The 27,494-nt window shown below is 61.7% G+C and overlaps 13 protein-coding genes across 13 annotated transcripts; 9 read left to right on the top strand and 4 right to left on the bottom strand.

Moving 5' to 3' along the window:
- Positions 1-782: 782 nt before the first annotated feature.
- On the top strand, positions 783-1,937 carry COLE_05966 (uncharacterized protein; the record flags this gene model as incomplete). Its single annotated transcript, XM_018421848.2, has 3 exons — positions 783-971; positions 1,089-1,258; positions 1,292-1,937. The coding sequence occupies 3 exons, from the start codon at positions 783-785 to the stop codon at positions 1,935-1,937; spliced, it is 1,005 nt and encodes a 334-aa protein (XP_018282429.1).
- A 158-nt stretch (positions 1,938-2,095) lies between these two features.
- On the bottom strand, positions 2,096-3,156 carry COLE_05965 (uncharacterized protein; the record flags this gene model as incomplete). The annotated part of the gene is made up of 6 exons (XM_018421109.1): positions 2,096-2,405; positions 2,439-2,561; positions 2,656-2,813; positions 2,873-2,943; positions 3,017-3,075; positions 3,107-3,156. The coding sequence occupies 6 exons, from the start codon at positions 3,154-3,156 to the stop codon at positions 2,096-2,098; spliced, it is 771 nt and encodes a 256-aa protein (XP_018282428.1).
- A 429-nt stretch (positions 3,157-3,585) lies between these two features.
- Positions 3,586-5,335, top strand: COLE_05964 (uncharacterized protein; the record flags this gene model as incomplete). The annotated part of the gene is made up of 3 exons (XM_018421847.2): positions 3,586-3,825; positions 3,864-4,647; positions 4,686-5,335. The coding sequence occupies 3 exons, from the start codon at positions 3,586-3,588 to the stop codon at positions 5,333-5,335; spliced, it is 1,674 nt and encodes a 557-aa protein (XP_018282427.1).
- A 1,076-nt stretch (positions 5,336-6,411) lies between these two features.
- On the top strand, positions 6,412-8,309 carry COLE_05963 (uncharacterized protein; the record flags this gene model as incomplete). Its single annotated transcript, XM_018420092.2, has 3 exons — positions 6,412-6,921; positions 6,953-7,474; positions 7,506-8,309. The coding sequence occupies 3 exons, from the start codon at positions 6,412-6,414 to the stop codon at positions 8,307-8,309; spliced, it is 1,836 nt and encodes a 611-aa protein (XP_018282426.2).
- Positions 8,310-8,951: 642 nt separating this feature from the next.
- On the bottom strand, positions 8,952-9,712 carry COLE_05962 (uncharacterized protein; the record flags this gene model as incomplete). The annotated part of the gene is made up of 4 exons (XM_018424734.1): positions 8,952-9,153; positions 9,250-9,423; positions 9,462-9,540; positions 9,595-9,712. 4 exons carry the CDS (start codon positions 9,710-9,712, stop codon positions 8,952-8,954), a joined length of 573 nt encoding a protein of 190 aa, XP_018282425.1.
- A 370-nt stretch (positions 9,713-10,082) lies between these two features.
- Positions 10,083-10,535, top strand: COLE_05961 (uncharacterized protein; the record flags this gene model as incomplete). The annotated part of the gene is made up of 1 exon (XM_018427500.2): positions 10,083-10,535. One exon carries the CDS (start codon positions 10,083-10,085, stop codon positions 10,533-10,535), a length of 453 nt encoding a protein of 150 aa, XP_018282424.1.
- Positions 10,536-11,733: 1,198 nt separating this feature from the next.
- COLE_05960 (uncharacterized protein) lies at positions 11,734-12,529 on the top strand (the record flags this gene model as incomplete). The annotated part of the gene is made up of 2 exons (XM_018420158.1): positions 11,734-12,061; positions 12,135-12,529. The coding sequence occupies 2 exons, from the start codon at positions 11,734-11,736 to the stop codon at positions 12,527-12,529; spliced, it is 723 nt and encodes a 240-aa protein (XP_018282423.1).
- Positions 12,530-12,646: 117 nt separating this feature from the next.
- COLE_05959 (uncharacterized protein) lies at positions 12,647-14,523 on the bottom strand (the record flags this gene model as incomplete). The annotated part of the gene is made up of 2 exons (XM_018421108.2): positions 12,647-13,735; positions 13,768-14,523. 2 exons carry the CDS (start codon positions 14,521-14,523, stop codon positions 12,647-12,649), a joined length of 1,845 nt encoding a protein of 614 aa, XP_018282422.1.
- A 579-nt stretch (positions 14,524-15,102) lies between these two features.
- COLE_05958 (uncharacterized protein) lies at positions 15,103-16,157 on the top strand (the record flags this gene model as incomplete). Its single annotated transcript, XM_065626448.1, has 6 exons — positions 15,103-15,162; positions 15,252-15,356; positions 15,387-15,420; positions 15,452-15,512; positions 15,574-15,788; positions 15,823-16,157. 6 exons carry the CDS (start codon positions 15,103-15,105, stop codon positions 16,155-16,157), a joined length of 810 nt encoding a protein of 269 aa, XP_065482259.1.
- Positions 16,158-16,320: 163 nt separating this feature from the next.
- Positions 16,321-17,412, bottom strand: COLE_05957 (uncharacterized protein; the record flags this gene model as incomplete). Its single annotated transcript, XM_018421846.2, has 4 exons — positions 16,321-16,396; positions 16,442-16,526; positions 16,562-17,101; positions 17,307-17,412. 4 exons carry the CDS (start codon positions 17,410-17,412, stop codon positions 16,321-16,323), a joined length of 807 nt encoding a protein of 268 aa, XP_018282420.1.
- Positions 17,413-18,128: 716 nt separating this feature from the next.
- Positions 18,129-19,571, top strand: COLE_05956 (uncharacterized protein; the record flags this gene model as incomplete). Its single annotated transcript, XM_065626447.1, has 3 exons — positions 18,129-18,683; positions 18,736-19,029; positions 19,062-19,571. The coding sequence occupies 3 exons, from the start codon at positions 18,129-18,131 to the stop codon at positions 19,569-19,571; spliced, it is 1,359 nt and encodes a 452-aa protein (XP_065482258.1).
- A 546-nt stretch (positions 19,572-20,117) lies between these two features.
- Positions 20,118-24,414, top strand: COLE_05955 (uncharacterized protein; the record flags this gene model as incomplete). The annotated part of the gene is made up of 13 exons (XM_018427499.2): positions 20,118-20,295; positions 20,327-20,816; positions 20,873-21,737; positions 21,769-21,897; positions 21,929-22,074; positions 22,108-22,225; positions 22,262-22,441; positions 22,478-22,830; positions 22,862-23,152; positions 23,187-23,642; positions 23,676-23,820; positions 23,856-23,998; positions 24,030-24,414. 13 exons carry the CDS (start codon positions 20,118-20,120, stop codon positions 24,412-24,414), a joined length of 3,879 nt encoding a protein of 1,292 aa, XP_018282418.1.
- Positions 24,415-25,359: 945 nt separating this feature from the next.
- COLE_05954 (uncharacterized protein) lies at positions 25,360-27,218 on the top strand (the record flags this gene model as incomplete). Its single annotated transcript, XM_018421844.2, has 3 exons — positions 25,360-25,444; positions 25,481-25,689; positions 25,728-27,218. 3 exons carry the CDS (start codon positions 25,360-25,362, stop codon positions 27,216-27,218), a joined length of 1,785 nt encoding a protein of 594 aa, XP_018282417.1.
- Between the last annotated feature and the right edge of the window lie 276 nt (positions 27,219-27,494).

Below are 27,494 nucleotides of genomic sequence, written 5' to 3'. Positions count from 1 at the left end.
GGCCGAAAGGAGGTGAGCGGTAACTGGTGGCGGGAGGGAAGGAAGGGGAACATAGGAAAGGACGTTGTGCACCGCAGACACGATCACGCCGGCGAAGATCGGAGAGGTCGGCATGAGATTGCTGGTACTCTCGAGGAGCTGCGCAACGACGGTGCCCGCCTCGGCCGCGAGGCTGTCAACGCTCCACCCGACCCAGAAGATAGCTTTGAGCAGCGCGTCGAGCAGAAGTGCGTGAGCGTCGCTCGTTCCCGGCGCTGCCCCGGTGCTGGACCCAGCCTCAGGCGCGCCTTGCGCGACAAGACCCCCGAGAAGACGGCGCAGCTCTGGCAGGGCCGTGGCGAGGTAGGGCGAGGTTGCGGGAAGGGATGTCACATAGTGCGCATAGGAGATGGCGTGGTTGATCTCGAAGGTGGACCAAGCGTCGTCCTCGTCGACCGGGGGCGCGACATTAGGCAGGCCGTCTGAGAGGACAGAAATGTCATGCTCGTGGCCGTCGCGCGCGAGGTTAGACGCAAGCGCGCTGAGGATCTCAAGGTGGAGCGGCTCGTCGAGGCTATGCGCGTCAGCAGTGCCAAAACGGAGGCTCACCAGTCCATGTTTTGAGGCGCAATACGCGATGAGTGAGGGAGGGAACAGGAGATGAACGTGCAACGCAGCGGCAACGTCACCGACGACATCTCGGAGCGGAACCAAATATTCAGTGATAAGACGGTCGATCACAGTGTGACGTGCATTCCTCGCTTCGACCTCTACTCTCGCTCTTAGAATCTTCCCAGGCCTCGATGGCTTCCTCTGGCAAGCCCGACCGGCTGTTTGTGGGCAATCTCGCGCCTTCTGTGGACGAATACACTCTTGTCCAGGTATTTAGCAAGTATGGCAAGATCACAAAGCTTGACCTCATGGTGCACCACTCGGGGCCACAGAAGGGCAAGCCGCGGGGCTACGCTTTTGTCGAGTACGAGAGCAAGGACGTAAGTATCCCGGGTTAAAGAAGAGGAGCCGCAGAATGATCTGGACACAGCGCGTTGAACGCGCGCGGAGGCTACGGGCAAGGCCCAAACGATCATCCCCGACCAAGCTGACTTTAGGACGCAGTCAAGGCTCTTGTGAAGCTCCACGACCGCCCACTTCGAGGCCGCAAGCTGGTAGTGACCTACGCGAACGCGGCGCCAATAGACGACGGCGGGCAGCCTTTCAAGCGACGGACAGAGATCAAGCCAACGTCTCTGAGCTTGCTCAAGGCGCGCAAGCCGCAGAGGTATGGCACCGTCATTACTTCGGCTGACAATAGCACCGACGCCCAGATTGCCGCGATGGAGGCCAAACTTGCGGCATTGCGCAACCGGCCAGACCGCTCGCCAACGCCAGAGCGCGTGGCCGCGGACGAGCTGGAGGCTGAGATTCTGAGGGAGCTGGCTGAGCGTGAGGGCCCAGAGGGTAGTAGGGTAGGGACAAGGGAGGCGTCGGCCGCGCGGACCATGCCATCGCCGTTGAGACCAGCGGGCGCAACTGACAGGGGGGCTTCCCGTACGGCGAGTCCAATGCCGACGTCAATGACGAGCATAGCTGGGCCAGCGGGCTTGCCAGCTAAACCTGTAGCGGCTATGGAAGCGCTCAAGCCGCGCGGAGACTCTCGGACTGCCTCGCCGCGACGGCATGACAGGTATACTCCGAGCCATGATCCACGGAGCCGAGATAGGTCACCCCGCCGCGACGATTCGCCGCGCTATCGAGACGAGCCCCGAAGCAGGGAGCGCTCACCCAGGCGGCATGAGCCCCGCGGGGAAAAACCCAGCAACCGCGCCCGCTCCCCCTGCAATGAGCCGCACTCACCCCGGAGGGACCGCCAGTCGCCGCGCCCCGTCTCGGGTCCAAGCGCAAGGATGGCAGGGGCTCTTGCTGGTGTCGCTGGGCTTCCGAAGAAACCCACGTTCTGACATGTACATGTATGCATACTGTATCATTCGTCGTGTGTTGTAGCTGATGGACACGTCGTATGTCGGGTATAATCTATGCCATGAACTGCCGTGCGAAGGGAATATCCAGCAACGGGCGCTCTCCTGACGATGCCAGCTGCTCGGTAACGTTCCGAAGGCTAAACGCTGTACTTGTCCACCCAGATCCGGAACTTCCTGAGCTTGCTAGGATTGAGGCGCCACTCGCTGTGTCCGAAACCGAGATCTTTGCCCCTATCGCCGGCTGGATGCTGCGGAGTGTGAACCTCTCCAGATGACAAGTGAGCCTCACGCAGGGGGCAGAATTGGGAGATCTCCTCGATGCTGATCGAGTTGACGCCGGAAGCGGCGACGATGATGAGATGCTTGGGAATGGCCATCTGGAGTTGGGCGAGTTCATCGACTCCGTCCAAAGCCGTAGCCATGTGGCCGCTGCTGTTATCACGGTTTCTGCGCCCCAGCATAGTACAGCGGGAAACTTACCTGGTGAGAATGCGAGTGATGCCGCTCATGCTAGCAATCGCGTCGAGTGCGTCTTTCCAGTTAGGCGTGACGTCGAAGGCGCGATGAAAGGTAACTGGCAGGGGAGAGGCGGCTTCGACGAGTCTGAAGTCAGCGGTGAAACGGCATTATTGCAGCGGGGGCAGGTAAGAACACCGGAAAGGCGAAGGGTGGGTTTGAGAGGAGGAAGAAACCGCACCGCCTAGTCGTCGACACATCTACTGTCCCATCTTCGAGGAGACAACCAAACACAAATCCTGCGATGCTGACGGCTTTGAATGCGTAAATGTCTTCCAGCATGACCTCGACTTCGGAGGGAGTGTAGTGAAACGATCCTGTGCGGGGACGGATCATGATCTGGTGTGAGTGACTGTGACGGGCTGCGCTCGGCGTTCCACCTTTGCAGAGCGACTCACCATGAGAGGTGTGTGGGGCATGTGATGGAGGAGTGCGCGGACGAGCCCAAAGGAAGGGGTTAGCCCGCCGCCTAGTATCAGCCACGAGCGGAAGGGAAGCGAAACAGAGGATGGTAGCGATGGGAGGCAGCAGCGAGTACGCACCTTTAATCAGGTTAGAGCACACCTCTAAACGGTCATCACGGCGGAGGTACGGTCCCGCGCTGGCGTGAGCTTTGTGTGGAGACAACGTACTCGAGTGCTGAGTCCAGGGAATCGACGCACACCTCGATTGTGATAGCCATGGTGAATGTGATGATGATGAGAGTGAGTGGGCGTAAGTGAAATGTGATCGTGAATGCGACAGTTATGTATGAAGGAGGGCGGTGGAACAGTAGTCGAGATGCGGGATCAGTGGGATGCGCCAGTTGGTTTCGCCTAGTTCTCCTCCCAGCCTTTGGGCACCCTCGGGTCCTTTTTCTGGCTTACCGTGAAGCTCGACGTGCTCAATGTGCTCTCTGTCATCAAATTGTGGCTGCTCAACGTTGACGGCTGCAGCAAGAGCGATGCAAGTCGGTCGATCGGTGCATGGTGGAGTGGTTGTCGCCCATCGCGCAGAAGATGTCAACAACGAAACCCGCCCGAGACGCTCACCCGCACCGGCTACGAGTTAATTTCCAGCCTACCCCGCATTTGCCTCCCCATCACCCACCATCTCTTCTACACACCGACCGATGTTCCGCACAGCCGTGCGACTCCAGTGGAAGCGGCGTGCAGGCGGCGCGCAGGGTGGACCCATCAGGCCTGTGCCCCTCGTCCGGCTACCCCCCAAGGCGCGCGTGTTCCCCTTCGGCTCGGTTAGCGAAGAAAGCGCGCTCCTCCGCTTTCCCGAGCAGGGGTGGAAGGTGAACGATGGAGGCTCCGAAGGCTGGGCAATTGTCGGTGATGCGCCAGGGCGCAGACTGGCCGTGGAGGTGAGTACTAGTGTCTCAGTAAGCAGTGTTAACTGTAGACTGTGCTTGGCCGGCATCGCATCGCGCCCAACTCGCCGCCGCCTGGCCCACTGCCAGTGAACGCGAAGCTGCCGCCAACAGACGCGATCGACAGGGAGACATGGAAACCCGTGCAGTACCTTGCGTTCGCCAAGCCGTCCACTAGCGGCGAGTTCACCGATTACACAGCGCGCTACGGGGCGCTGCAAGAGGAGGACAAGTTGACGGTGCGGCAGCGTCTCGAGGCGTCCTTTGGGCCGAGCGCGCAGGCGGCGAAGAATGTCTTCGAGGCCATGACCCTGCTCGGGATGCAGCATTTGGTCGATATGCCATACATCGCACTGTCATCAGGGCAGATGCGGCGCGCGCGCATTGCGACGGCGTTGATGACGCGACCGGCGATGATGCTCCTCGAGGAGCCGATGGCGGGGCTGGACGCGCAGTCCAGGCTGGTTGTCGACGACGTGCTCGGAGCGGTGAATGCGGGCGAGCGCGAGGCCCGCATCGTACTCGTGCTGAGAGACCGGGAGGAGGACTTGCCCAGCTGGATCACGAACATTGTCGACGTGCGCGAGGGCGAGGTTTGGGTCGGGACAAGGAGGCAATGGGATGTGCGGAGGTCGGCACAGTCACGCAGGGAGCAGAAGGAGGAAAAGCCGGATGGGAGCAGGACGAGCAACGAGTCGCCGCTAGTGCGGCTCTCTCATGTCTCGGTCAGCTATGCGGAAGGAACACGCCCTGTTCTCAAGGATGTCGACTGGGTCATTCGTCCAGGTGACAAGTGGCATCTGCAGGGCGCCAATGGTGAGTTGTTTGCTCATGAGGGCGGGAGCTGACTCCAGGCTCGGGCAAGACGACACTTCTCTCACTCATCCTCGGCCACCACCCGCAAAGCTACTCGCTACCTCCCGCCGCTCTGACGCTCTTCTCCCAACCGCGGAGGATGGTCCCAACGCCCATCCTGAGGCGGTTGATCGGGCACACCTCCCCTGAGGTGTTCTCTGCGTTCCCGCGGAACATGGGAATGACGGCGGCGCAGGTGATCGCGACTGGTTATGAGGGCGTCTTCTCCCGCCGCCCAATCAACGAGGAGCAGAAGGTGCGCATTCTGTCTCTCCTCGAGTTCTTCGCACCCCACCTCGCGACGACACGTACGGGCGAGCCTGCCGACATGACAGCGAGAGAGATTGGAAACAGAAACTTTGCGCACTACACACCTGCGCAGCAGGCCCTGCTTGTCTTCCTGCGTGCAATTGTGGCTCGCCCACCGCTCTTGATTCTTGACGAGCCGACGCAGGGTGTCGATGAGGGAATCTGGCGCCGCTGCTTCGAGCTGCTCAAAAAGGAGTGGGAGGAGATGGAGGAGAGTGGGACTGAGCAGGCGTGTGTTGTCGTTTCGCACTACGACGACGAGGTGCCGTGGCGTAACGGCAAGGTGCTTCGGCTCGAGGACGGTGTTGCGACCATCCCAGGAGATGCTCCCAAAGTCTGAGGATTTGGTGAAACACTCTTCTTACCTCCATCATCTCTCGTAAAACAATGTAGTGCAAGCAATGTATATCATAGTCCTCCTAGGCAACAAGTAGAGTCAATGTCACCTGGAGCACATTCTGAAGGAAACCGAGACGTCTATACCCCATCGCAATGCCCGGCACTATACGCATCGGGGTGCAAGTACGCAGATTCAACTTGGTGTAACCCTAGCACTGCTTAGTCCAGAGCCCGACCGTAGGACGACCATCATCGCCAATACAAGTTTGGTTGTGGCTAGTTGCGGCTGCGAGATGCGTACTCCAGACCGCTATCGGAATTTGGAGCTCCTCCGAGCTCAATGTTTTGACCTCGTGACCTCCTTATCGTCTCGGACTGATCGACAGATCCAACGGAAAGAGAGAGGATTTCACTAGCTCAAAAGCGAGAGATACCAACCAAAACAGTTGGGTTGGACAATTGGACCATGGTGGTCAAGTAGGAGGTTTGTCGTCACCGTTGACTGCATCATCCAACTGGGCACTCTGCGCATGCAGTCAGCGGGATCGAGGGCGGAGGGGGCTGCGTGACAAGCGATCGGACCTAACCACAAAGCGACCTCCACCCTGATCGCGGCATGACATCAATCTTGCCCGGCCCAACGTTTGCTCCATCACATCCACCATGACACCTCCCGCGGCCACCGCCGGCCGCGGGCCGCCACCGGGCGACGACGACAGCGGGGACATCTCGCTCTCTCGGCGAGCCGACGAGCGCCCGCTCGCGGCGGGACCCGCCGCGCCCGTCTCGTCACGGGACCGGCCCTCTGGCCCACGGCGGAGCAGCAGCGCGCGCCTCGACCGGCCGCCCGAGGGCGACGTAGGCGAGCGCGCCCGCTCCGCATCAGGCTACAGGGCGAACGACGGGTCGCCGAGCATGACGCCGACGCCGTCGACGCCGCGCGCCGGCGCCGGCGCATCTCTCTCGCCGCTGCACGCGCGTAGAATAACGCGCTCGCGCTCGCTCAACGTCCGCATTCCTTCCGTCGACCTCACAGCGAAGAGCGTACAGTCGTCGACGAGCACGACGCACGACCTCATGCCGCCAAACACTAGCGATTCGGCGCCCTCGCCCCGGCCGCCACCGTTGATTGATGACGACACGGCATCGCGCATGGCGCGTTGGGTGAAGGAGGTGGTCGTGTGCAACTTTGACCTTGAGCGTGGGCCGGTCGTCGAGCGCCGTGCGGGCGGCCGACGATGGGGGCCCGGCGTGAAGGAGAACGTCGCGTTCTCCTCTTTTCCTGACACATCACTCTTCACGGAGGGCAGCATCCAGTTCAGCTTCAAAATCCGGCATGTGCCGCCGAACCCCGCCGAACTCGCGTTTCCCGAGCCGCCGTCGCCGCGCCCTGGGGCAGACCTGCCGCCGAGCAGGAGGGTACGCTCGCGCGACAGCGTGAGCGAGGGCGGTGGCTTACATATCCCCGAGCCGACAGACCGCGCAGAAGAGTACCGCAAGTGGGACGAGCGCGGGCGGGAGTGGATGTACGGCTTTGTGTGGTTCCAGCAGCGGCGCGACCGCGGGATAGCAAGAGGATACATGCAGGTGAGGCAATTGCGTTCGTTCGCTGATGCAGAAATCCGTCGTGATCCTCACTCACCTCCCCTTCCCGGCGCTGTGGAGCGCCGTCCTTTCACATCTCGCACCGGCGTTCTTCGCCCACGGATACTCGGCGCTCGAGGTCGCGTGCCACGCCATTGCCAACTGGCCCGATCCCACGCCCGACGCAACCCTAGACCTCCCCTTCTTCAGCGAGATGCTCCCCGTCAAGCTTCCCGACGACACGGACAACCCACAGGTCGGATGGGGTCCTGAGCCGATCCTCGCAGCCCACCCGCCCAGCTCGCCGCTGCGCGCCTTCGCCTCCTTCCTCCCCTCCCTCTGGAGTATTTGGGAATGCCTTGTGCTCGCCGAGCCGCTCCTCATCATCGCGCCGGACCCGCGCACATGCTCCGAAATCGTGTGGTGGCTGCGCGAACTCCTCCGCCCCATCCCCCTCGCAGGCGACTTCAGGCCATACCTCCACATCCACGACCACGACTTTGCGCTCCTCGTGAACTCGAACAAGCCGCAGGCGGGCGTCGTCGTCGGTGTGACTGTACGTTGTCCCGCGGCCAAGCTGACGCCAGAACCCCTTCTTCCGGAACGCCGCGAGCCACTGGCCCAACGTCATCGCAGTGCCGAATAAGGGCGCGCCGCGCCCCGCACGCGCCATGCCCGACCACCCCGACGGCTTCATCAGCAAGCGTCAGCGCAGCGTGCAGAAGGAGCGTGCGCTGCTGAAGCAGCTCGAAGCGCTCGTCGCCGCGGGCAAGCTGGACGACAAGGCGGGCAATGTCGCGCTCCGCACCCACTTCCAGCAGCTGACGGAACGCTTCCTCGTCCCCTTGAACAGGTACTTCCAAACCCTCGTGCCGCCGCCTACCAGCGGCGCATCGACGCCGCTGCGGCCCTCCCTCTCGCGCGCCTCCTCCTTCACAGGCCCGTCGACGCTCCCCGTGCCCCCGCCGCCGCCGGCGCTCAGCCTCTCGGGCCTGCGGCCGTTCAGCCTCCCGAACTTCCTGGCGCATCTGAAGAAACACGGCCCAAACCCCCTCGCCTTCAAGTCCAAGGGGTTGGCGGGGAAGGCGCGCGTCGAGCACGACTTTTACGCGGCGTTCTGCCGCGGCGCGTGTTTCGCCGGCTGGCTCGCGGCGCGCGTCGACAGCCTCGGCGTCGCGGTCGCGAACAGCCTCGGCGTGCCCCCCGCCCGGTTGAGCGGCGACTCGGGCATGCTCAGCAGCTCGAGCGAGGCGCAGAGAAGCTTGAGCGCCAGTCAGAGTACGAGCGAGCGGAGCAGCGCCGAGGGCCCGGCGGAGACGCCGCGCGCACGGGGGCCCCCGCTGCTGCCGGAGGCGGAGGCGGATAGGAGGCTTAGGAGACTCGAGATCTAGCGACGGCACAGCGACTAGCATGCGCCCGGCACGCAGCCGGGTGTTGTATCTTATGCACTACTAGACATGGCGGTCGATGGCGGGGCCGTTGGCGGGGCCGAGGCGCTGTTTCGTGCCGCTCGGGCCTCGATCTCACGAAGCCTTATGGTGCGATCTTGGCCGCAATTGTCGATCTGTCGCCTTGGCCCTAGTTGGCGTGCCTCCTGGGACCACCGCTGCTGACTCCGCCAGGAGGATGAGGTCACCGGCGCGGGCGTGACTGGCGTTTGTGGATCAGCACTTCGAGATCAATTCGAGAGCCGAGGATCGCTGACGATGCGGCGAATAACGGGAGTTGAGGATGATCTGATGAGCAGTCCACAATCCTCGGCATGCGACACGAGCCGGCCAGCCGCTCCACCACGCCAAGATCCGCAGCCACCCGGATCCCGCGGATCGAGGTCACAAGGCCAGTGCATACAACAACCGCGACACCAACCCATCGACCCACTCTTGCATGCGCTCGGCGCACTCGTCGACATCGCACGGTTACATTGTACATGCGCACCGCGTACACCTGTACCGAGACGCCCTATTATACCGGAATGTATTGTTGTTTCAGGCTACGCTCTACGACACGCTCGTTACCCTCCGAAGACCGGCTTAAACGGCCGACGAGGCAACAGGGGGCGCAACGGGCTTCTCGGACCGGGGCACACCGTCGGTGGTGAGGTCGTGGAACGACTGGCGCCAGACGGACATGTCCTTGCCATAGTTGCGGAGGACGTAGTAGATCTCGTAGATGAGCGTGCCGAGGATGATGAAGACGAGGAGCCAGCCGAGGGCGAGGGTGGCCTGGCCGAGGCTGGGGCGTTAGTCCATGGGCTCATGTGAAAGCAAGTGGAGGGAAGGTTGTTGCAACGTTCGCCTCAACCTTCACTCGCCACTCCTCGCAACTCACCTGCCAATGCCCTTGGTGCCGTCAAAGCCGCTGAGAACCCGGAAGCCCTCGGCGACGCTGGAAAGCGAGCCGACTGCACCGAGGCCAAAGATGAAGAAGAAGGTCAGGAAGGCCACATCGGCAATGATGCAGATGGCGGGGTTAGCGGGCGAGACGAACATGAGGATGCAGAGGCTGGGGTTAGCAGGGCTCGAGGGAGAAATGGCACTCACGCTGCGGTGTAGTACAGCCAGGTGAGGAGACCCCAAGCGAGAACGGCGTTGGCGCTGTCAAAGGTGTAGAAGCGCCCGTCTGTGATGTTAGCTGTGGACTGTGGGTGTGGGAGAAAGAAGCAAGGGGACTTACAACCACCGGTGTCAGAGTTCCACTTGCCTACAAGGCCAGCAGCGACGGTCCAGACGAGAAGGGACCAGAGGCAGCCGACGCCGTAGAGGAGGAAGTGAACACGACTGGCAGATACCATTGTGATAGATGGGGGGTGGGGGGGTGGGGAGAGGTGACTGAAGAGTGGAGAGGAATGGCGATGAGTGAAGAGGAGTGAAGAGAGAAGAGCGAAGAGCTGCTGGGAAAGAATAAAAAGAGAGAGGCTTTGTTGTTGGTGCCTAAGTAGTAAATCGGGAGGGAGGGGGGAAGGTTGCACAGATCCACTCAACTTTGTAGGTGGTGGCAAAGACGCGTCTAATTGCACGCGCCAAATTGTACAGTACATACCATAGGGGTGCCTGATACCTGCATATACCTGAATATGCTGTGCCAATTCCAGTCCACAGCCCCGACGCCACCTGCTCACTCCTCACAACTGCTCCAGGTTTATTGTATCCTGCTGCTCTAACATGGCACGGACTTGCATCCTCGCAACTCTTCGGTGCGGCTGTGCATTTGGTCAATTGGCCGCCTTGGTAACTGGGAAACTTGGGCCTGTGGATGGTAGTGCTGCTGGTGGTGGGTGGCGAAGATGGGAAGCGAGTTCTTGGCGGAATGTGCTGGTCAGCTGGGCGCGACAGCTGACGCTCAGGGCGCCAAGAAACGGCAAATCCGACGTCACTCGACCGCCCTTGTTTGTCTCCGCTTGCTCTCCTCCGCCGCACCTCTTGTTGCTTGCTGTTGCTGTATTGCACTCGCGCTCTCGATCGCTCAACTCTCTTCTGGGTATCCGAAATGTTCTCTTCTTCATGCTCCTCTACTGTATTCTGTCCCTTCTATTCGCCTCTCAGCCAGCGCTCTCCGCCGTAAAGCGCTCACGCCGAGCCTCCTCCCTGCCGCAGCTTCCCGCCTCGCAGTCATAAGCTTGACTCGGCGCGAGTAATAACTCGACTCCAAGCATGACTCGGCCCGCTCCCCTCTTTCCTCCTCCTCCTCCTCTGCTCTCTTGCCTACAGTATCGCATCTTGCCCTCTTGACCTCTTGATCTCTTGTGCTGTGCTCCCTCCCCCTCGGCCCTCGGCCTCCGCACAGACCCCGTCACCGCCCGTCAGTAGTTGCTCGTCCCATTCCCCTCTCCTCCCTGCACCCCAACAAGCCCGACCCTAGCGGGCATCGCACACACCCCGCTCCATTCACCATTCTCACCTCATCCGTTAATGACGCCAAGGCCTCCACCTCCACAGCCGAGCCGACCGCTACCACAGACCCCCCAAGACCCCACAGTCGTAACAGCCCACGCCCCCCAAGCATGCCCAGCTTGCCCGAACAGCCCTCCGTGAGATCTGGGACCGCATGGCACACTCTTTTAGGCGGTGCGAGGGTCAATTCGTGTGTTTGGAATGGAAGCGATGCAAGCTCGTCACCGTGACCTTGCACTGGGGGCAAGAGAGACGGTAGATGATGATGAGTAATGACGAGTTGGGTGAAAGCTGGGTGAAAGTGCGGATCGTAATCTGGTACCGAAGCCGAGCGAGGTCAGAGGTACGAGGGGCCATATGCATACCGTCAAGGCATGCATGTGCATCCCGTTTCCGAGGATCCGACGTGTTCCGATCTCCCGTGCCGGTTCTCGCGTTCGCGACGCAAGACGCTATAAACGATTCAAGCGAGCTGTGCATGCTTGGGAACCAAACACATCCAGCCTCGATGCCTGATGAAAGTGCTCCCGCTTGCAGGACAAATACACCGGGTTCACTTATCGCCGGAGATTTGTAGCCAGTTGATGGGGGTTCGAGACCGGTAGTGTCAACGTATAGTTGATGGCTGTCGGGCCGCCACTTTCGAGTGGGAGTGGGAATCCATAGTCAACGGACGTACCGCCGCCGGTACCGTGGTAGTGGAAATTCATGGGCAACAGCCAGCTGCCAGCGGTACCGCCGCCACGACCAGTCATTGCGTGTCCGAACATTTTGTCACCTTCTGCCTATCAGTCTGCCCCACTCGGCCCACTCTCACCACCCACACCAACACGTGGCAACCACCTCCACCTCACCACCTCACATCTCGTCGTGATCATCGCGTCAACTGCATCAACTTTCCTCTTCCTTCCGTCTCCTGTCCATGACGACCCGCGCCCCACCCATCTCCTCGGTCCCCGACCGCGTACTCTCCCCACGCTCCGCCGCGGCCGACGCCCGGCGCGCGGCCCGCCGGGAACAGCTGCGCGACTTCTACGGCCTCAAAGGCCCCAGTCCAACATCCACCACGCCCGAGCGCACCCGCTCTGGAGGCGGCACTCCGCGCGGCTCGGGCGCGACATCGCCGGATCCAAGGGCGGAACGCCGCGACCTGTCTTCGCCTTATTTCGTTCCGGCTGAATACTACGAGGACCTTATCAGCCGGGCCGGGTTGCCGGAGTTGTTGAAGACGACCTCTACGTTGGCGACGGGTGAGTGTGAAGGTGATGCTGGGGATCCAAGTTGGGCGAAGTAGGAATGAGGAAGACAGCACGCTCACACCAGACATCGGCCGCCTCCACTCATCACGGCACACACTCGTGTACAACCACCACCACCAGCTTTTTAGCGCCGGCGACACAATCAGCGTGCTGAACACGCGCACGCCGCAGCTCCTCAGCATTGTCACCGACTTGCAGGAGCGATTTAGCGAGATGTCCCAACTCGCAGATAGCGTGGCACTCCCCGACCCCTCGGCGGTCGATGACGCGGTGCGCGCGCGCGCCGTAGCCAAGCAGGGGCTGGATCGCATACGCCTCATGCTCGTTGCGGAAGAGTCGCCCGACGCCATCCGCCAGGCGTGGGAGAAGGTCGAGGCGACACTCCGGGGGCATGAGTGTGAGGGCCTCGACAAGCTGCTCCAAGAGGGGCGAGAGATGACTGGCATAGACGACGAATGATTCATCAGCACCAGCGGCGCACCAGCGGACAGACTACCCGCATTTGTTAGTGCACCCGCGAATACCCGCTCACATCAGGTATACCTGTACACTCCATGTCTAGTAACTCTACTGTCCCTAATCACGCCCGTATTCCTCACGCAGACGGCGCATCGCAATATCGTAGCTCTCGCGGTATCCTGCCAGCTCGTCCTCCTTGACCTTGACTTTCTTGACCTGCGCCTCGTGCTGCGCGCCCTTGAGCATAGCCTTGAAGTGCAGCGCCTCCTGTTTCTCCACCAGCGTCCACGCCGTGCCCGCGCGTCCCGCACGCGCAGTCCGGCCGGCACGGTGGACGTACTTGGTCATGTCGAGGGGCACGTCGTAGGACACCACGTGCTCGACCGTCGGCAGGTCGATGCCGCGCGCGACGAGGTCAGAGCACACGACGACGTCGACGCTCCCGTCCGCGAACTCTTTGAGGAGCCGGCGGCGCTCCGCCGGCGCCATGTCGCGCGTGTACGCGCGCACCGTCACCTTCTTTTCGCCGATGTATGCGTCCTCGAAGAACTCGAGGAGCTTGACGAGCCGCGTAGCGGCCTCGACACTCTTCGTGAACACGAGTGCGGGGGTGGCGTTGAAGGAGTGGATCAGGTGGATGAGGTTGAGCGGCTTGAGCGCGGGCGGGAGGATGAGGACCTTCTCGCTGAGTTCGGCCGGCAGGGCAAAGCTCGATCCGAGGGCGGCGGCGGAGAGCGGTTGCTCGGTGTTCTGGACGATGAAGTACCTGGGGTCGTTGAGGTCGAGTGCCGCGACCTTTGCGGGGTCGCGCGTGAGCGTGGCGGAGAACAGCAGCTTTTGGCATGTACTAGCCGGGGGCTCGGAGCCCTCGAATGCTTCGCTCGCCAGGCCCAGCGGCACGGCCCACGAGGCCGCGACCGCATCGTGCGGCTGCGTGGCGGCCGCGCGCGCCGTCGGCCGCGTATGTGCCAACACCTGCGCAAGCCAGTTCTGGAAGCTCTGCGTGAGGAGGCGGTCCGCCTCGTCGATGACGAGAAAGCGGAGGTGCTGGAGCGTAAAGTTGGGCGTGGACGCGAGGTGGTCCATCAGGCGCCCGGGCGTCGCGACGAGGATGTCGAGCTTGGACAAGCCGCCGAGCGTGTCCCCCGCGCCGACGAGCTGCGCTTGTTCGTGCGCGAACGAGTGTTGGCCCGTCACGCTCCCGATCTGCCGTCAGCATTCTCCGTGATTTCACGCACAAGCAACCCCGTGCCCTTCGCGAGCGACTCGAGCGTCTCGCGCACTTGCACGACGAGGTCGCGCGTCGGAAGGACGATGAGCGCGCGCAAGCGCGGCACGACGCGGCGCGCCAACACCTCCACTACGGGCACGGCGTACGCGAGCGTCTTGCCTGATCCTGTCGGCGCGGAGATGAGGAAGTCGGGGAGGCGCGCATGCGGACGCGGCACGAGGGGGAGGGCGAGGAGGTGCGGGAGGAGCGCGGCTTGGACGGCGAAAAGAGCGTCCACGCCAAGATCGGCGAGCCGGCGCGCCGTGCGCTCCGAGAGCGGCACGTCGGAGAGCGGCGCACGCGCCGCCTGGTCCACGAACGTCGCGTCCGCGAGGCCGGACGGCAGGCCCTGCCGGCTCAGCAGGTCGGGCGCCGGCGCCGGCGCCATACGCGGCAAAGGGAACGGCTCGAGGGGCGGCGGCGACAGGCGCGCCGGCAGGTCCGGGACGTCGGGCTCGTCGGGCTCGGCGTCGCTCTCCTCCTCCTCGCCCTCCGCGAGCTCGAGGTCTGCCTGCGTCTCGTCGCCAGCGGGCTCAGCTTCCCGCCGCGCCGCGCGCTCCGCCTGCGCCTTGGCGCGTGCGGCGCGCGCCTCGCGTTCCGCCGCCCGCGCCGCTCGCCGCTCCAGCCGGCGTGCGTCGCGCTTCGCCGCCTTCTCCGCCCGTCGTTTCTCGCGCTCGTCTTGCGTTGTGGCAGCCGCCGAAGGCGTACCATCGGTCGCAGGCATGTCGTCACGCTCCGCCTCGGCTTCGCTATCGATGTCGGCGTCTGCGTCTGCCACGGCGTCCGTGACATCTGGGCGCTCCGTCTCCGCCTCAGACTCAGACCCCGACCCGTCACTCTCCCCCTCCTCACCATGCCACCCGCTCGGCCGCGGCGCCGACGCCCGCTTCGCCTTCTTCAACTTGCGCTGCTTGCGCTGCCGCGCTGCATTGTACCGCTTTTGCCTCGCCGACGCCGTCTATCGTCAGCCCTGCGGGCGCCAGGCTCACCTTGGGCTTCTTCGCTTTCGGCGCGGCGGCATCTACCACCGCCGCGCGGTCGGGGTGCACGCTCGGCCCCGCGGCGGGCTCGGGCGCGGACGCAGCCTCGAACACGACGTGCTTGCGCTTCAGGTCCATGGTGTGGTGGGTGGAGGGTGGAGGGCACTGAAATCTTAGGTGGAGGTTTATCTCCGGTGGAGGTTGTGGCGACCGTGGGAAAGATGTTTGTTTGGCTTGATCGGCGGTTCACAGCTCCATGTTGCACCTTGCTCCCGACCCTACTCATTCTGCTCGCCCGCCGCCTCACCACCTCCGCACGCGCCATGCCGTGGCTTATGAAAGCCGAGCCCGATACGCGAATCGTCAAGGGCAAGGATGTCAAGGTATGCTCCCCTCGGATGGGCTGACCCAGTTCTCCGTCGACGACTTTGAGGCGATGGGGTGCGTCGCGCGCCGGGCGAGCTGACGCCAGCGAGTCGCCGTGGGATGGTGCGTGCCCCTTAGCTCTGCTGATTCAGGCGTGCGCAGTCACGAGGCCAAGAACATCATGCGCGACAAAATGAAGCTTGGCGACAAGGTGCGGCCCCCGTGATGCGGCTGACGCCAGGTGCTGTTCTACCACTCGAACTGCAAGGTCCCGGGTAGGCGGGGTAGCGGGCGCGCTAATGATAGGCGTGTATGCGCTCGCGGAGATCAGCAAAGAGGGATATCCGGACTGTGAGGGAGACATGGAGCAGGCTGATGCCAGACACGGCGTGGGATGCGTGAGACTGCCCGCGGCCCCGCTCACCCAGCAACCACCCGTACTTTGACGCGAAGAGCGACCAGGAGAACCCGACGTGGTATATGGTCAGCGTGCGGTTTGTGGAGCGGCTCGCGTATCCTGTGACGCTCGCGAATGTCAAGAGCCTCATTGGGCTCAGTTCGCCGCCGGACGGCGTGGCGTATATCGGTACGGAGGGGCTCAAGGCCGTACAGTCCATGGCGTTGATTAATCGCGGCCGACTTAGTGCGTCGACATCGGTGACTGCAGCTGACACCAGGCGTGCAGCCGGTCGAGGAGGCGGCGTATGATGCTATCGTTGCGATGGGGCGGCGGGGCGGCTTTGAGGAGCCAGTCAAGGGCAAGGGGAAGCGGGTCAAGGACGAGGCCGAGGCTGAGCCTGAGACAGAAACGAAGTCGGCGTCCAAGGGAAAGTCCGGCTCCAACGCTGACACCGACAAGGCCAACTCCAAGCCGCCGTCAAAGAAGAGCCTCGCTGAGACTACCGGGCCAACACCCAAGAAGACCAAGGCCGAGCCAAAGGCCAAGACACCCCGAGCCGAACCCAAACCCCGCGTCGAGGGTTCCCGCCGCAGCTCACGGTTACAGAAGTGATCACATCGACATTCGTGGCTATGAACTCTTGCTTCTTCAGATTCTTCGTTGCTTCAAAGTGGTATATTCGAGTCGGGAACGGATTAGGGTCGTCACGCTCATACCTTCGTAAGTCTGGCGAGGCCAGACAGGCCAAACAAGTGGCCAGAAGAGGGTGTTGTTCTTAGGCGGCACCGCCCGAGATGAGGGGCGCACGCTCCTCGTCGTGCAGGATGGAGCGGCCGGTACGGAAGGACGAGCTGGGGGTTAGCAGCGGCTCCGGTTCAGCAACGCGGGTTACTCACTAGACGGCCTTGATGACGGCGAAAAGGGAGAGGATGAAGAAGGCAAAGGCCGACCACTTGATGAAGGGGACCGACTGGTGCATGTCTGTTGTCAGCCAAAATCTTGTGGCAAGGGCTTACAGATGGAGAAGAGTGCCCACGAGATGACAGCGGCGCCGGCCGGGTCACCCGAGGCAGTGGCAAAGGCGTAACCGGCGGCAGTGGACTCGAGGAAGAGGAAGGAGAGGAAGACGAAGATCTTGGTCCAGATGCCGGCCTTGTGGGTGTCGGCGTCGACACCAAAGGCCTGGAACAGCGCAAGGACGGTCAGGACCACGGTCCAGCCGTGGTAGAGGCTGAATGGAAGGTGGACGAAGAGCTCCGTAGGCAGGCTGCACTCGCCCGAGTCGGCGTTAATGATAAAGTAGATCTGCGACACAGCGCCGGCGACGAGAAGAGCGGCAATGAACGCAGTGATGTACCATCCGCGGAGAGTGAGCCAGATGAAGGCGGTGTTGAGGAGACCAAGGAGAGCGAAGCGGTACTGGATGCGGTCGACGACGATGGCCTTGCCGCGCTCGGTGAACTGGTAGATGATCATGCAGAAGAGGAGGAAGTGGATGAGCGTCCAGATCCAGAAAGCGTACGCCGAGGGCGTGACGTAGGTGTCATGAGGTCCACCTGGATGTCAGTAACAATGGAGAGCGGAGCGGAGCACGGAGAAGAGAGTGCGCGGGACTGCAACCATGCGAGCGAGCGCCAGGTTGACGCCACGTCGCATTGTAGGGATGGACGAGAAGGAGAGAGGAGGGGGGCGCTCGATCCACGTCGAGGCGTGATGAACACCACTTGCACCCCGGCTGGCGGGGTCTGGGAGGTCACTCACTGTAAGAGTGGTGGGGACCGATGACATTGTAGAGGTTTGACCCAAAGGTGAGTGCAAACACGACAATGTTGAGGACCTTGTAGCCGATGCCGTCGAGGATGGCCATGGTTGCGAGCAGCTGCGAGGGGTTTCGGGGTGAGGTGGAGACGAGAGAGAGAGAGAGAGAGAGAGAGAGCGAGAGAGAGCGAGAGAGAGCGAGGAGAAGCGAGGAGGGATAAAGTAGTTTGGTGGGGTGACCGGGGGGTGGCGAGCGGCGGGATGGATGGACGAGGACCTCATGTGGTCAACCTTCCTTGCGCTCTTTTCACCCTGGCATCTCCCCCCACGGCCCCACGTCATTGCTATTGTGACGTCAGTGGTATGTGACTGCATTAGCGTTTCCTATTCAGAGGTGATTAGAAAACTCGGCCTCTCCCTAATTCCTTCGCTTTGTTCTTAGTGTTTGCCGCGTGCCGAGCTTTCCGCCTGTCCGCCTGTGTTCGAGCCGGTGCGCGTGTGAAACGGGCGCGTTCATTTCTTCATCTCTTCATTCATCCCTCTTCTTCTCTCGTCGCTTTCGCCCTCTTCACCGCACTACTCTCGCCGCACTCTCGATCGTATGATGGCTGACTCAATGACTCTCCACTCTCCTGATACTGATGGTCTGATGCTTGTTGAACTATTGTAACGCCGTGGCGTCCGGCGCAAGGCGAACTGATTTTCCGTGCACCACGATGCACGGGCCTCCTCGCCTCCCTCTTGCCGCCCGCTGATCTGCTCCGATGGTAACCTCTATAAGCTCAACCTAACCTCGTCCACACCATCAACCTTGTCATCTTCATCATGCGCGGGTTGCTGGGAGCGCTGGCGCTCCTCCTGCTGGTCCAGGTCGTGCTGGCCATGACAGCAACGCTCCGCCAACGCCAAGATACCCTGCACATCTTTCCAACCACACCCGTCGCCCCTCCCACCTCCACCGCCGCCCGGACCTCGTGGTACACACCAACACCGACGCCCATGCCGACAGCCCTCTCCGCGGCATCGACCGTGCCCATCTCCCCATCCATGGGGCTAGTGCTTCCTCGCGCCTTTCCATACGACCACATCTATGTTGGCGCGTACAAACTCGGCTGGCTCGAGGTTGCGCCGGCAAATCCTCCGATCGTGGGTGGGTGGATGCGAATGGTGTCGCCCGCCGTGGTCCTCCCTGATTACTCTGTGCATATGCTCAATGTCACTGGGAGCGAGGACCCTCGCGATCCGCACTTTTACCCCGTAGCAGACCCCATGTGCGGATCCTACGCGGTGACAGCCAGAGTAAACACGTACGACTACACCTTTACCCGGACCGGCTGGCACATGCTCGTTGTCAACCAGACATGGATGCGGCCAACTATTGTGCGTCCCTACTCCACCTTACTATCATCATTGTCCTCGCTCACTCTGATATCAGAATAATGGGACTTGCCAGCTTCCGCTAGTCGACACTCAGTCCTTCTTCGCAACTGCCCTCATCAGCATCGCGCCCCTCCCCACCGTCCCTCCCGTCCCTCGTCCCACGGGGGCGCACACGACATGGCTCAAATTGTCCACTGAACTCCCATGGTCCTTGCCGCCACCTCCAAAGTGGGGCCGGCGCGAGCAGATTGCGGCAGGTCTAGTGATAGGACTGAGTGTGACAGCTGCGCTGGTAGGTGTACTTTTGATGCTGCGGGTCAAGCGGCGACGATTCCTCAACGCAGAGGTATGCCCACTGGCTTGAATAAGCTGATACAGCGCCACGCCTTCAACCATATGAGACCCGAGCTACAGGAAGAGTTCCTCCGAGACAACCCACAATCTGCACTTAATCCAAACCGTCAACCCAGCGGGCTGGCACTGTGGGTTAGGAAGCTACGAGCGGACATTGCAGACCAACGCGCTCGCCGAGCGGCAACGGCCGTCCACAAGCCCCTACCGCCATTGCCGCCTCGGGATAGTGGCACGCCTGAGCTTCACAGGGCACCCTGCGTCCCCGAGACAATACCTCTACTACACATTCAACCTGCTGTGCGGCAGTCACACGTGGGATTGCATTATCATGCTCAGACAATACACGCACCACCTTACCTTGGTGGATCCCCACCTATAGTCCTCACGCCAATGGCGCCACCTTTGATAATTCACCCTCCAATAGTGCCACCATACCCGATCTACGCAGTACAACCGCCCTACGTACCCGTTGCGCCCGCTCACCCTGCTGTTTGGGCGTCGCAAGGTGGTTCACCGAGGCGTTTCTCCCGCTGAGCAATGTAGCAGACCACATAGACCACGTAATACCGACCTTGACGACCTCCTATGCATAGCCATCTCCTTCCGTTGGCTGCCAACCCCCCGCCGGTCCCACCTCGGAGCCGCGGAACGCCGAGGCGGTGTCCGGCGCCACCGAGCAAGCTACGACATTTGGTTCCGCGTTGAGCCCCGCTTCCTGTTGTGAACGGAATCCGGCTGGCTGGCGATCCTCAACTACTCTCCAAACGAACGCGCACGAACCATGGCGTACCAGGCGCGCGGGTCGCCCGCGCGGCCCAGCTTCGACAGGCTGAGCTCGAGCGTGTCGACCGGCTTCCACGATGACAGTAGTAGCCACTACGAGGACGACGAGACGGTGAGCCTCCACCTGCGCTTCTCGCCTGCTGCAGCACCGGCCGTGCGGCCGCCCTCGTCTCCAGCTCCTTCGGTTCTTTACACTTGGCCCCTCCTCATGCTTTCTATCGCCACCTCCTCTCCTCCCTCTCGCTTGTGCGCCCTGCGCCCCCCTCCCGCCGGCGCTGACACTAGGTCGAGAGCCTTATGAGCAAGCTCGCGATCGAGCGCAGAGTGCAGTACGGCGCTGAGAAGATGCTCGATGTCATCGAGAGCCGCGCCGGCGCGGACAAGGACCAGGTCAAGGCGCGGATTACGGCTCAGCTCGAAGTGGCCAACGAGCACATCAAGGCGCTCGAGGGGCGTCTCGAGCGGCTACGAGGAAGTGAGTCTCCCGCTTTGTCCCTCTGATGCAGATTCGGCACAGTGGAGACGACCACGGCGGCTCAATGGACTCTCCTCCTCCGCGTCCTCGTCGACGCTGCTGTCGGCTGGCGTGCGGCCCAAGGTGTCGCGGCAGGGGAGCTTCACGACGACGGACGACCACAGCGGGGTCAGCACGCCGGGGTTCATCTCCCCGTGGCCAGTCGAGGCCGGGTACGAGAGCGACGACGACACCAGCGCCGCGTCTAGAGAGACAGCGGGTATTTTGTTGGGCCGGCTGCGCGGCGCGCAGGGTGACGAGGCGTGGGAGGCGCTCACGCGCCTCACGGACATGCTTAAGAAGAAGCCGTCATTGTACCGCCGCCTCGAGATCGCCGAGGTCGTCCAAGCGACGCTGCCGCAGCTAGCGGACTATTCCACCATACGGAGGCGGACAGCAGCGTACCGGCTGCTTCGGTACTGCCTCGATCGGCGGACATGGGGATGCATGGTGAATGCAGGCATTGAGGCTGTCATCATCCGGTGCGTTGGGCGCCGGGACCGCCCGGTGCGTGGAGGTCGTCATGCTGATCAACCAGGACATTTACACGCGACGCAAAGGCTGTTCTTGAGCGCGAGCAGGCTCTGCTGCTCCTCCGCGCCGTGATCACGCTACCACCACCAAGCGGACGAGAACAGCGAGCACTCGCACAACGCGCCGACGCCGCTCCTCTCCCCGACCCCGTGGCGCGCTTGCTCATGAACCGCGTCCCATTGCGGCAGGGGTTGGTGCGTGCGATCGTTAGCGCAGCCGAGAACCCCGACGACGCGATGCGCTCCGTGTGCATGGAAACGCTGGTGGAGATCGCCTTGCTCGACTTGGAGTGCTTATTGTCGGCGGACGCCTTTCGCGTCGTCCTGAATGCGTTCAAAGACGGGCCGCTCGAGCTCGGTCTGGGAATAACGGGCATGCTGTGCTATCTCACGAACATGCCCCATACCCGCCACCTCCTAATACCAGGGAGCGACTTTGAGATCGTCCTCGTCGGCTTGACGGAGGAGTATGGCAAAGTGTCGAGCCGGCACGCGCAGCGCCAGCTCGACCGGCTGGACACGTGCGTGCGCAATGTTGGCATGGTGCTCGGCACATGGAGCGGTGTGCTGTATCTCTGCATGGACAACTGCCGGGCGATCAAGAGCCTGATCAGCAGCCTGTTTGTGCCGCTGCCTGAGATGCGGAATGCGCTGCTCGACCTCTTCTTCAGCGCGTTCCGCATCAAGGCGCCAAGTTGGACGAGCGCGTTCCTCGATGGCCGCCGGTTAACGGTGTACAACCGCGCATACGAAGCATCGACGCAGCTGCAAGATGCGGTGGAGGACGAGGAGTTCTCCTCCCGACTCAGCATTGTCGACAACTACGTCGCGTTCCTGCTCGCCGTGTTCATCGAGGCCGGGCTGCTGGAGGTATGTGGGACCAGTTCGTACCTAACGCCAGTCGCTCGTCGCGCTTATCCAGGAGGAGGCGGGCGAGCATAATGTCAGCCGCAAGGCGACGCTGCTGCTCGGCGAGATCCTCCAGCTCGCAAACCACACGCTGCCACTGCAGTACGCCGCACGGATTCAGGTGGGTCGAGTGGCGTCCGGGCTGATGTCAGGCCCTCCCGCGCCTGTTTATGGGCGTCGCGGAGTTCTCGAAGCCGACAGAACGCAACTCGGCGCTCGCGGCGCTCTCGTCCATCGACAGTCTGGCGCGGAATAACCTCAAGCGCAGCCAAGCGATAGGTGACCGCAATCGCATATCGTTAGTTTCTCTTGTATTTTCCGCTGAGACCAGACCCAAATCGGTGCAGGAGTCGCTACAGCGATCGCAACGACAGGTGCAGCAGGTCAAGTTGCGACTAGGATTGCAGATAGACGACAAGGCGTTCCAGACCATGGTCAACGACTCTGGGGTAAGCTGCCTTAGCACCGACCCTCTCTAACTCCAGGTACTCCTCTCGCGCGACCACAACAAGTGGAACTATGATGTGATCATGGAGCTGCTCCAGGGGCCGCTGCTCAATCCCAAGCGCCTAGACGAGGTCATCCGCGCGACCAAGTTCATCCGCCGCATCTTCTCGTTCCTGCACCCATTCAACAACCGCTTCAGCAGCATACTGCGTACAAGAGTGAGTCGTGGCAATCTACTACGCTGACCCGCGCAGCCAAACCATAAATGGGTACGGCTTGGGTGTGCGCTTCTCACTACCATGCTCGTCAACCCGGAAGGCCAGCGCTATCTCACTGAGGACAAGCTGTTGCGCCAAATGGTCGAGTGTCTGTCCGAGCTCGACCAGTATGCGGGGCAACCGAGCGCACAGCCCATGTTCGCGCGCGACCGCCTCGAAAACACGCTCACGTACGGATACTTCGAGATGATCGGCACGCTCAGCAAGCATCACAAGGGCATTCAGCTGCTTGAGAAGTTCAAGTTCTTCACCTCATTCTACCACCTCTGCGAGCTGCGGTCCCGCGACGACATCATCAAGCTCATCATCGAGTGCTTCAACTACTCTATGTGAGCTGCGGAGAGACTGAGCTGACAGCAGCGACGCGCATCAGAGAATCGTCCTCTCCAAGGCGCTTACATCGAGCTACCTCGACACCCGATTATTCACTACACACCACCTGGGAAGGCTGCTTTCGGACTCGCCAGAACTCACCGATTGGGCGCTCACGCTCCTCGTAACACAGCTGTACGACCCTGCCATCGAAGTGTGCGAGATTGCCGTCATGTACTTAGAAGAAGCGTGCACCGACCCGGTCAACCTCGAGAAGGTCGTGTCCCTCTGCCCCTCCCTCGAGCATCTTGGTGACCTCGGCGCCAACCTCTTCCTCCGGTGAGTCATCGCTCACCCTCACGCTAACGCCCAGCTTCATGTCCACATCTACAGGCTTCCAGTATCTCCTTGCGGCCCAGTACATTGACTACGAGCTCGAGAGTTGGATGGCCGAGCACAACATGCTGTACGTGATCGAGGTCGAGACGTTCGTGTCCAAGACGATCCGTCCGTTGTCCAAGGACAATCCGGACGAGTTCTGGGCGTACGAGGGTACAGCGCCGACGCACTTCTTCCGCGAGTTGTGCAAGACGCCTGAAGGATGCCAGTATCTGCGCGAGAAGGGACTCGTGCCCGAGTTCGCCGAAGTTATCCGCATGCACGGCCTGGAGGCGGAGGACACAACCGTGCTCAACAAGCTCAAGGCAGCTATGTGGGTCATGGGCAACATTGGTTCCACCGAGGGCGGCCTCGCATTCCTCGAGGACGAGGAGATTATCAAAGACATCATTGAGATTGCGGAACGCTCACCAGTGCTCAATATGAAGGGGTAAATCGGAAGACAGGACGTAACTGACCGTAGCACTGGGTTCTTCGTCATCGGCTTGATCTCATCCACCCAGATGGGCGCCGAAATTCTCGAGGAGTACGGGTGGATCGCGGCGCGCACGCCGCTGGGACAGACCACCGGCCTTTGCCTCCCAAACGACCTCGAGCGGTTCGCCTATGTGAGCACGGCTTACCCTGCCGCAGCTGATCGCAGATCGAGCCGTGGACACGCGAAGAGATCCGGCCGTACGTGCCCCCTTTGCCCACGCTCTCCGGTCTCGAAGGCGAGGTGATGACCCTCATCTCCAATCTGAGCAACTATGTGCTCGCCGCGAGCGCGATGAACAACCTCAAACGGTGAGCTATGCCCCGTCTCCACTAACCCCAGCATCCGCAACCGGCACCCGCGCCTCTTCTCGTCTACAACGCTCTTCTACCGCGCCCTCCGCACGATTTCCACGAACCACTTCCAAGCTCCCGTCCGCCGCTTCATCTGCGATCTCTTCAGCGTCGAGATCTCCCCGCAAACACTCATGAAGCTGATGCACCTCGAGCGCGGATCCTACGCCCCCACCTCGCCCGTGCACGAGAATGGGTGGCGGCTGAGCACGGACAGCATGGACAGCGACACGCGCCGGCGCGCGCGCAGCTCGCCCGGCCCCGAGCCCACAGAGCCATACCGCTCCACCCGCCCGCGCGGCGTCACGGTCGGCGCGACCAGCCTCTCGGAGGTGCCCCCGCTGCCGGCGTTTCACGAGCGCGACGCTGAGTAGCGCTGCGATCTATCATCCAACATTTGCATGGTCATGTATCTGTACAACCAGTGGGTGGGCACGTTGGGAGGAGTACGGGATGTCCAGCGCGTGGGCCGGCGAATGTAGAGGAGTGGTCCCGCCGCGGGAGCGCGACTCTGCGTTGGCCGGCTTGAGAAGTGTTCCGATGTCGTGGTCGCCCGCATGATGCTGGTCGATACTCGCTGGCGTGCATGCAACCATGCATGCCCGCGAACGGCTGGGTGGGGATGTGCGAGGGATGCACCTTCCTCCCCCGCTTGGGTTGGTCGTATTGTCCGATCCGACGATCTCTCTTTTCCTCATCGCAACATCTCTCACTTTCACTTCCACTCTTCCATCTCCGCCATCCACTCACCTCTCCCTCTGACGTCTACTCACCACCTCTCTCATGATTCCAAGTGGCCAGCGCCCTCGCAGCGCAGCGCCGCAGACTCGTCCTCAGCCCGCTCCGCGGCGGCCGCCACCTGACCCGTATCCTCCACCTTCCCTCCAGCAGCAGTATGACCAACCCGCTTCGCAGCACGCGTACCGCCAGCCCCTCCCGACACAGTACGAGGGCGAGGACGACACCTTTATGGAGGCGCAGGCCGCTGCAGCTGAGTATCGCCCACCACCTCCTCAATACTACACATCGCCATCAACGCCGATGCCCGCCGCGCCCCGGCGCCGGGCGGCCGAGCCCTACGTCGAAATGAACACTCCGCAGCAGCCGCATCGGCGGCCCGCCGAGGCGTATCCCGATCACGGGACGCCGCGCTCAACCCCGAGCACAGCGCGCCGCGGGTCCGCTGCTCCGTCAGAGGCTAGCAAGGGGACAGCTAGCACCCAGCTACTGGCGTTATACAACAGTGCGTTTCAAGCCCGCGCCGCTAACCAACAGAACTCGACAGCAAGGTGGGCGACCTGGTCGACGATAGTCGCACGATGCGCGACGCCGCACACGACATCAAGCAAACCATCTCGGCTCTGCCCTCTCGTGAGGAAGTGAAGGAAGACCAGGCGGAGAGCTGTGAGTCCACCTTCCTTGCTGCTGCTGATGGAGCAGTAATCCAACCCTTGGCCCAGGTGCAAGCCGACATGAACAAGTCCATCAAGGAGATGCTGCAGGATAGCCAGCACGACTTGTTGAAGCAGCTCGTCGAGCAGCAGCGCAAGCAGGTCGAGGAGCAGCTGCAGCCCATTAAGGAGGAGCTGGCACAGATGCGGGCGACGCTCGCCAAGCCACCCTCCAATCCCGCTCCTCGTACGGATAAGGTAGGCCATCTCCGATATGAGTCCATCACTAACGGCAGACAACTCAAGCTCTCCAAGGGGCTCTGATCGCGTCGCTTCGCTCGGTGGACGAACTCAAGGACGCTTTGCTTCCCCTCAATTTGGAGAAAACGCTCCCACAGGTCTTTGGCCTCGCAAATCACCTCAACGTGGTCCACAACAAGATCGATCACGTGACAGTCAACACGCGCGGTCTTCCTGCAGTGCAACAGGTCCAACAATCGATTCTGGAGCGCATCGTCCAGGTCCACGCCCGTACCGCCTCCCAGGAGCTGACGGGTCAGAAGCAAATCGAGCTGTCTGTAAAGTTTGGAGATAAGCTGTCCTCGCTCGAGGCTGACTCTCTCGCCAACGCCCAGGCGCTCAACGCCATCGGGAAGGAAGTCGAAAAGCAGGCCGAGGCCGCGCGCGACGCAGCTTTGCGTCGGCAGAACGCTGTCGATCAATCAACACAGACCAACACCCCCTCGATCTACGCAAACGTCAATAAACAGGGTGGCGTCGATGGTCTTCAACATGGCCATACTCTTGCTCTCGAATCTCCGGTGTCAAGCAATAGTCGTTTTCCGCCCGCATTTGTCGACTCTCCGTCTGCTGTCGAGGACCTGTTTGACTCCCGCTTTCCCTCGTCGCAGGGCACGTCCCGTAGTCCTCAATGCTCCTCTACTATCGTGGAAGACCCTCAGACCGTTGCGCCCCCTGTCCAGCTGCCTATTCCTCGTCCTGTTGGCCCTGTCAAGATCAAGCTTAGGCGACGGGCGCCCGCTAACAAGGTCACAACTCCTCTAATCCAGGAGGCACCCGCACTCAACAGCCCGTCGAAAGCAGACGATGAGGCTGCCTCTGACCCCTCTTCATCGTCTCTCATCCCTTTTGGTGCAGCGTCTGACCCTCCGTCGAAGAAACGTAAGAGCCCAAAGCCAAGCGAAGTCCCCACGAGCACAATGGCTGCTCCCCGTCGAACAACCCGGCAGCGTAAAACCCCTGTGAGATGGGGCCAAACTCCTGCTCCCGATGGAGACGACTATATCGTACTCGGAACACAGCCCCCCACAAGACCCTGCCGTCCTATTGCACCCCTCCCTAAGAAGAGCAAAGGCAAACGCAAGGGGAAAGGCAAGCCAAAGATGATCGAGCCCAAAGTGGAGGTCGAGGACCCCCTCGCATCGACTGGCCTACTCATCGACCTGTCGACGGACAGTACCTACGACAACGGGGACAACGGCGATGAAAGTGGCCTCAGCATCCCCTCCACCACGGCCGACTCGTCCACCCTCCATCCCAGCCTTTCGTCCATCCAATCCGACCCTCTGCCAGCCTCTCACCCCTCTGTCGTGATGGAGACGTGCCTGCCGGCCTCTTCCGCAATCGAGCCGCTGCACATCACTCGGTCGGCTACCAGCAACCTCGACGGATTAACTCGCCAGGCTTTCCTCGCTGCGCCCGACGAGAGAGTGGAGTCAGACGGCGAAGCGACAGAGGAGGACGACGATCAGAACCCCGAAGGATAAACGAGTGATTTATTGGCCGCGCCGAGATCGTTATTGTAGAATGCAGCCGGCTGCTTATCGTTTATCATGCAGAGATAGTGGCTCCGCGCATGTACGAAGTGTTGTGAAACGAATGGACGGCGAGTTGCGATCTCGGTGGCCTGTCGGTGTGGTTGCCAGTGTCAGCCTCTTACATGTCAAAGCGAGTGGTTAGTTGCAATGCTCAAGCATGGGCCTGGCGCTGACACAGGTTGATGTGAGAAATGATCTGGTTCGAGGCCGCGTTGGGGAGTCGTG

This window comes from Cutaneotrichosporon oleaginosum, assembly GCF_008065305.1.
Source record: "Cutaneotrichosporon oleaginosum strain ATCC 20508 chromosome Unknown ATCC20508_contig05, whole genome shotgun sequence".
In the NCBI taxonomy this organism is placed as follows: Eukaryota; Fungi; Basidiomycota; class Tremellomycetes; order Trichosporonales; family Trichosporonaceae; genus Cutaneotrichosporon; species Cutaneotrichosporon oleaginosum.
Note: the sequence above shows the minus strand (reverse complement) of the source record. Positions and strands in the feature narration are given on the sequence as shown.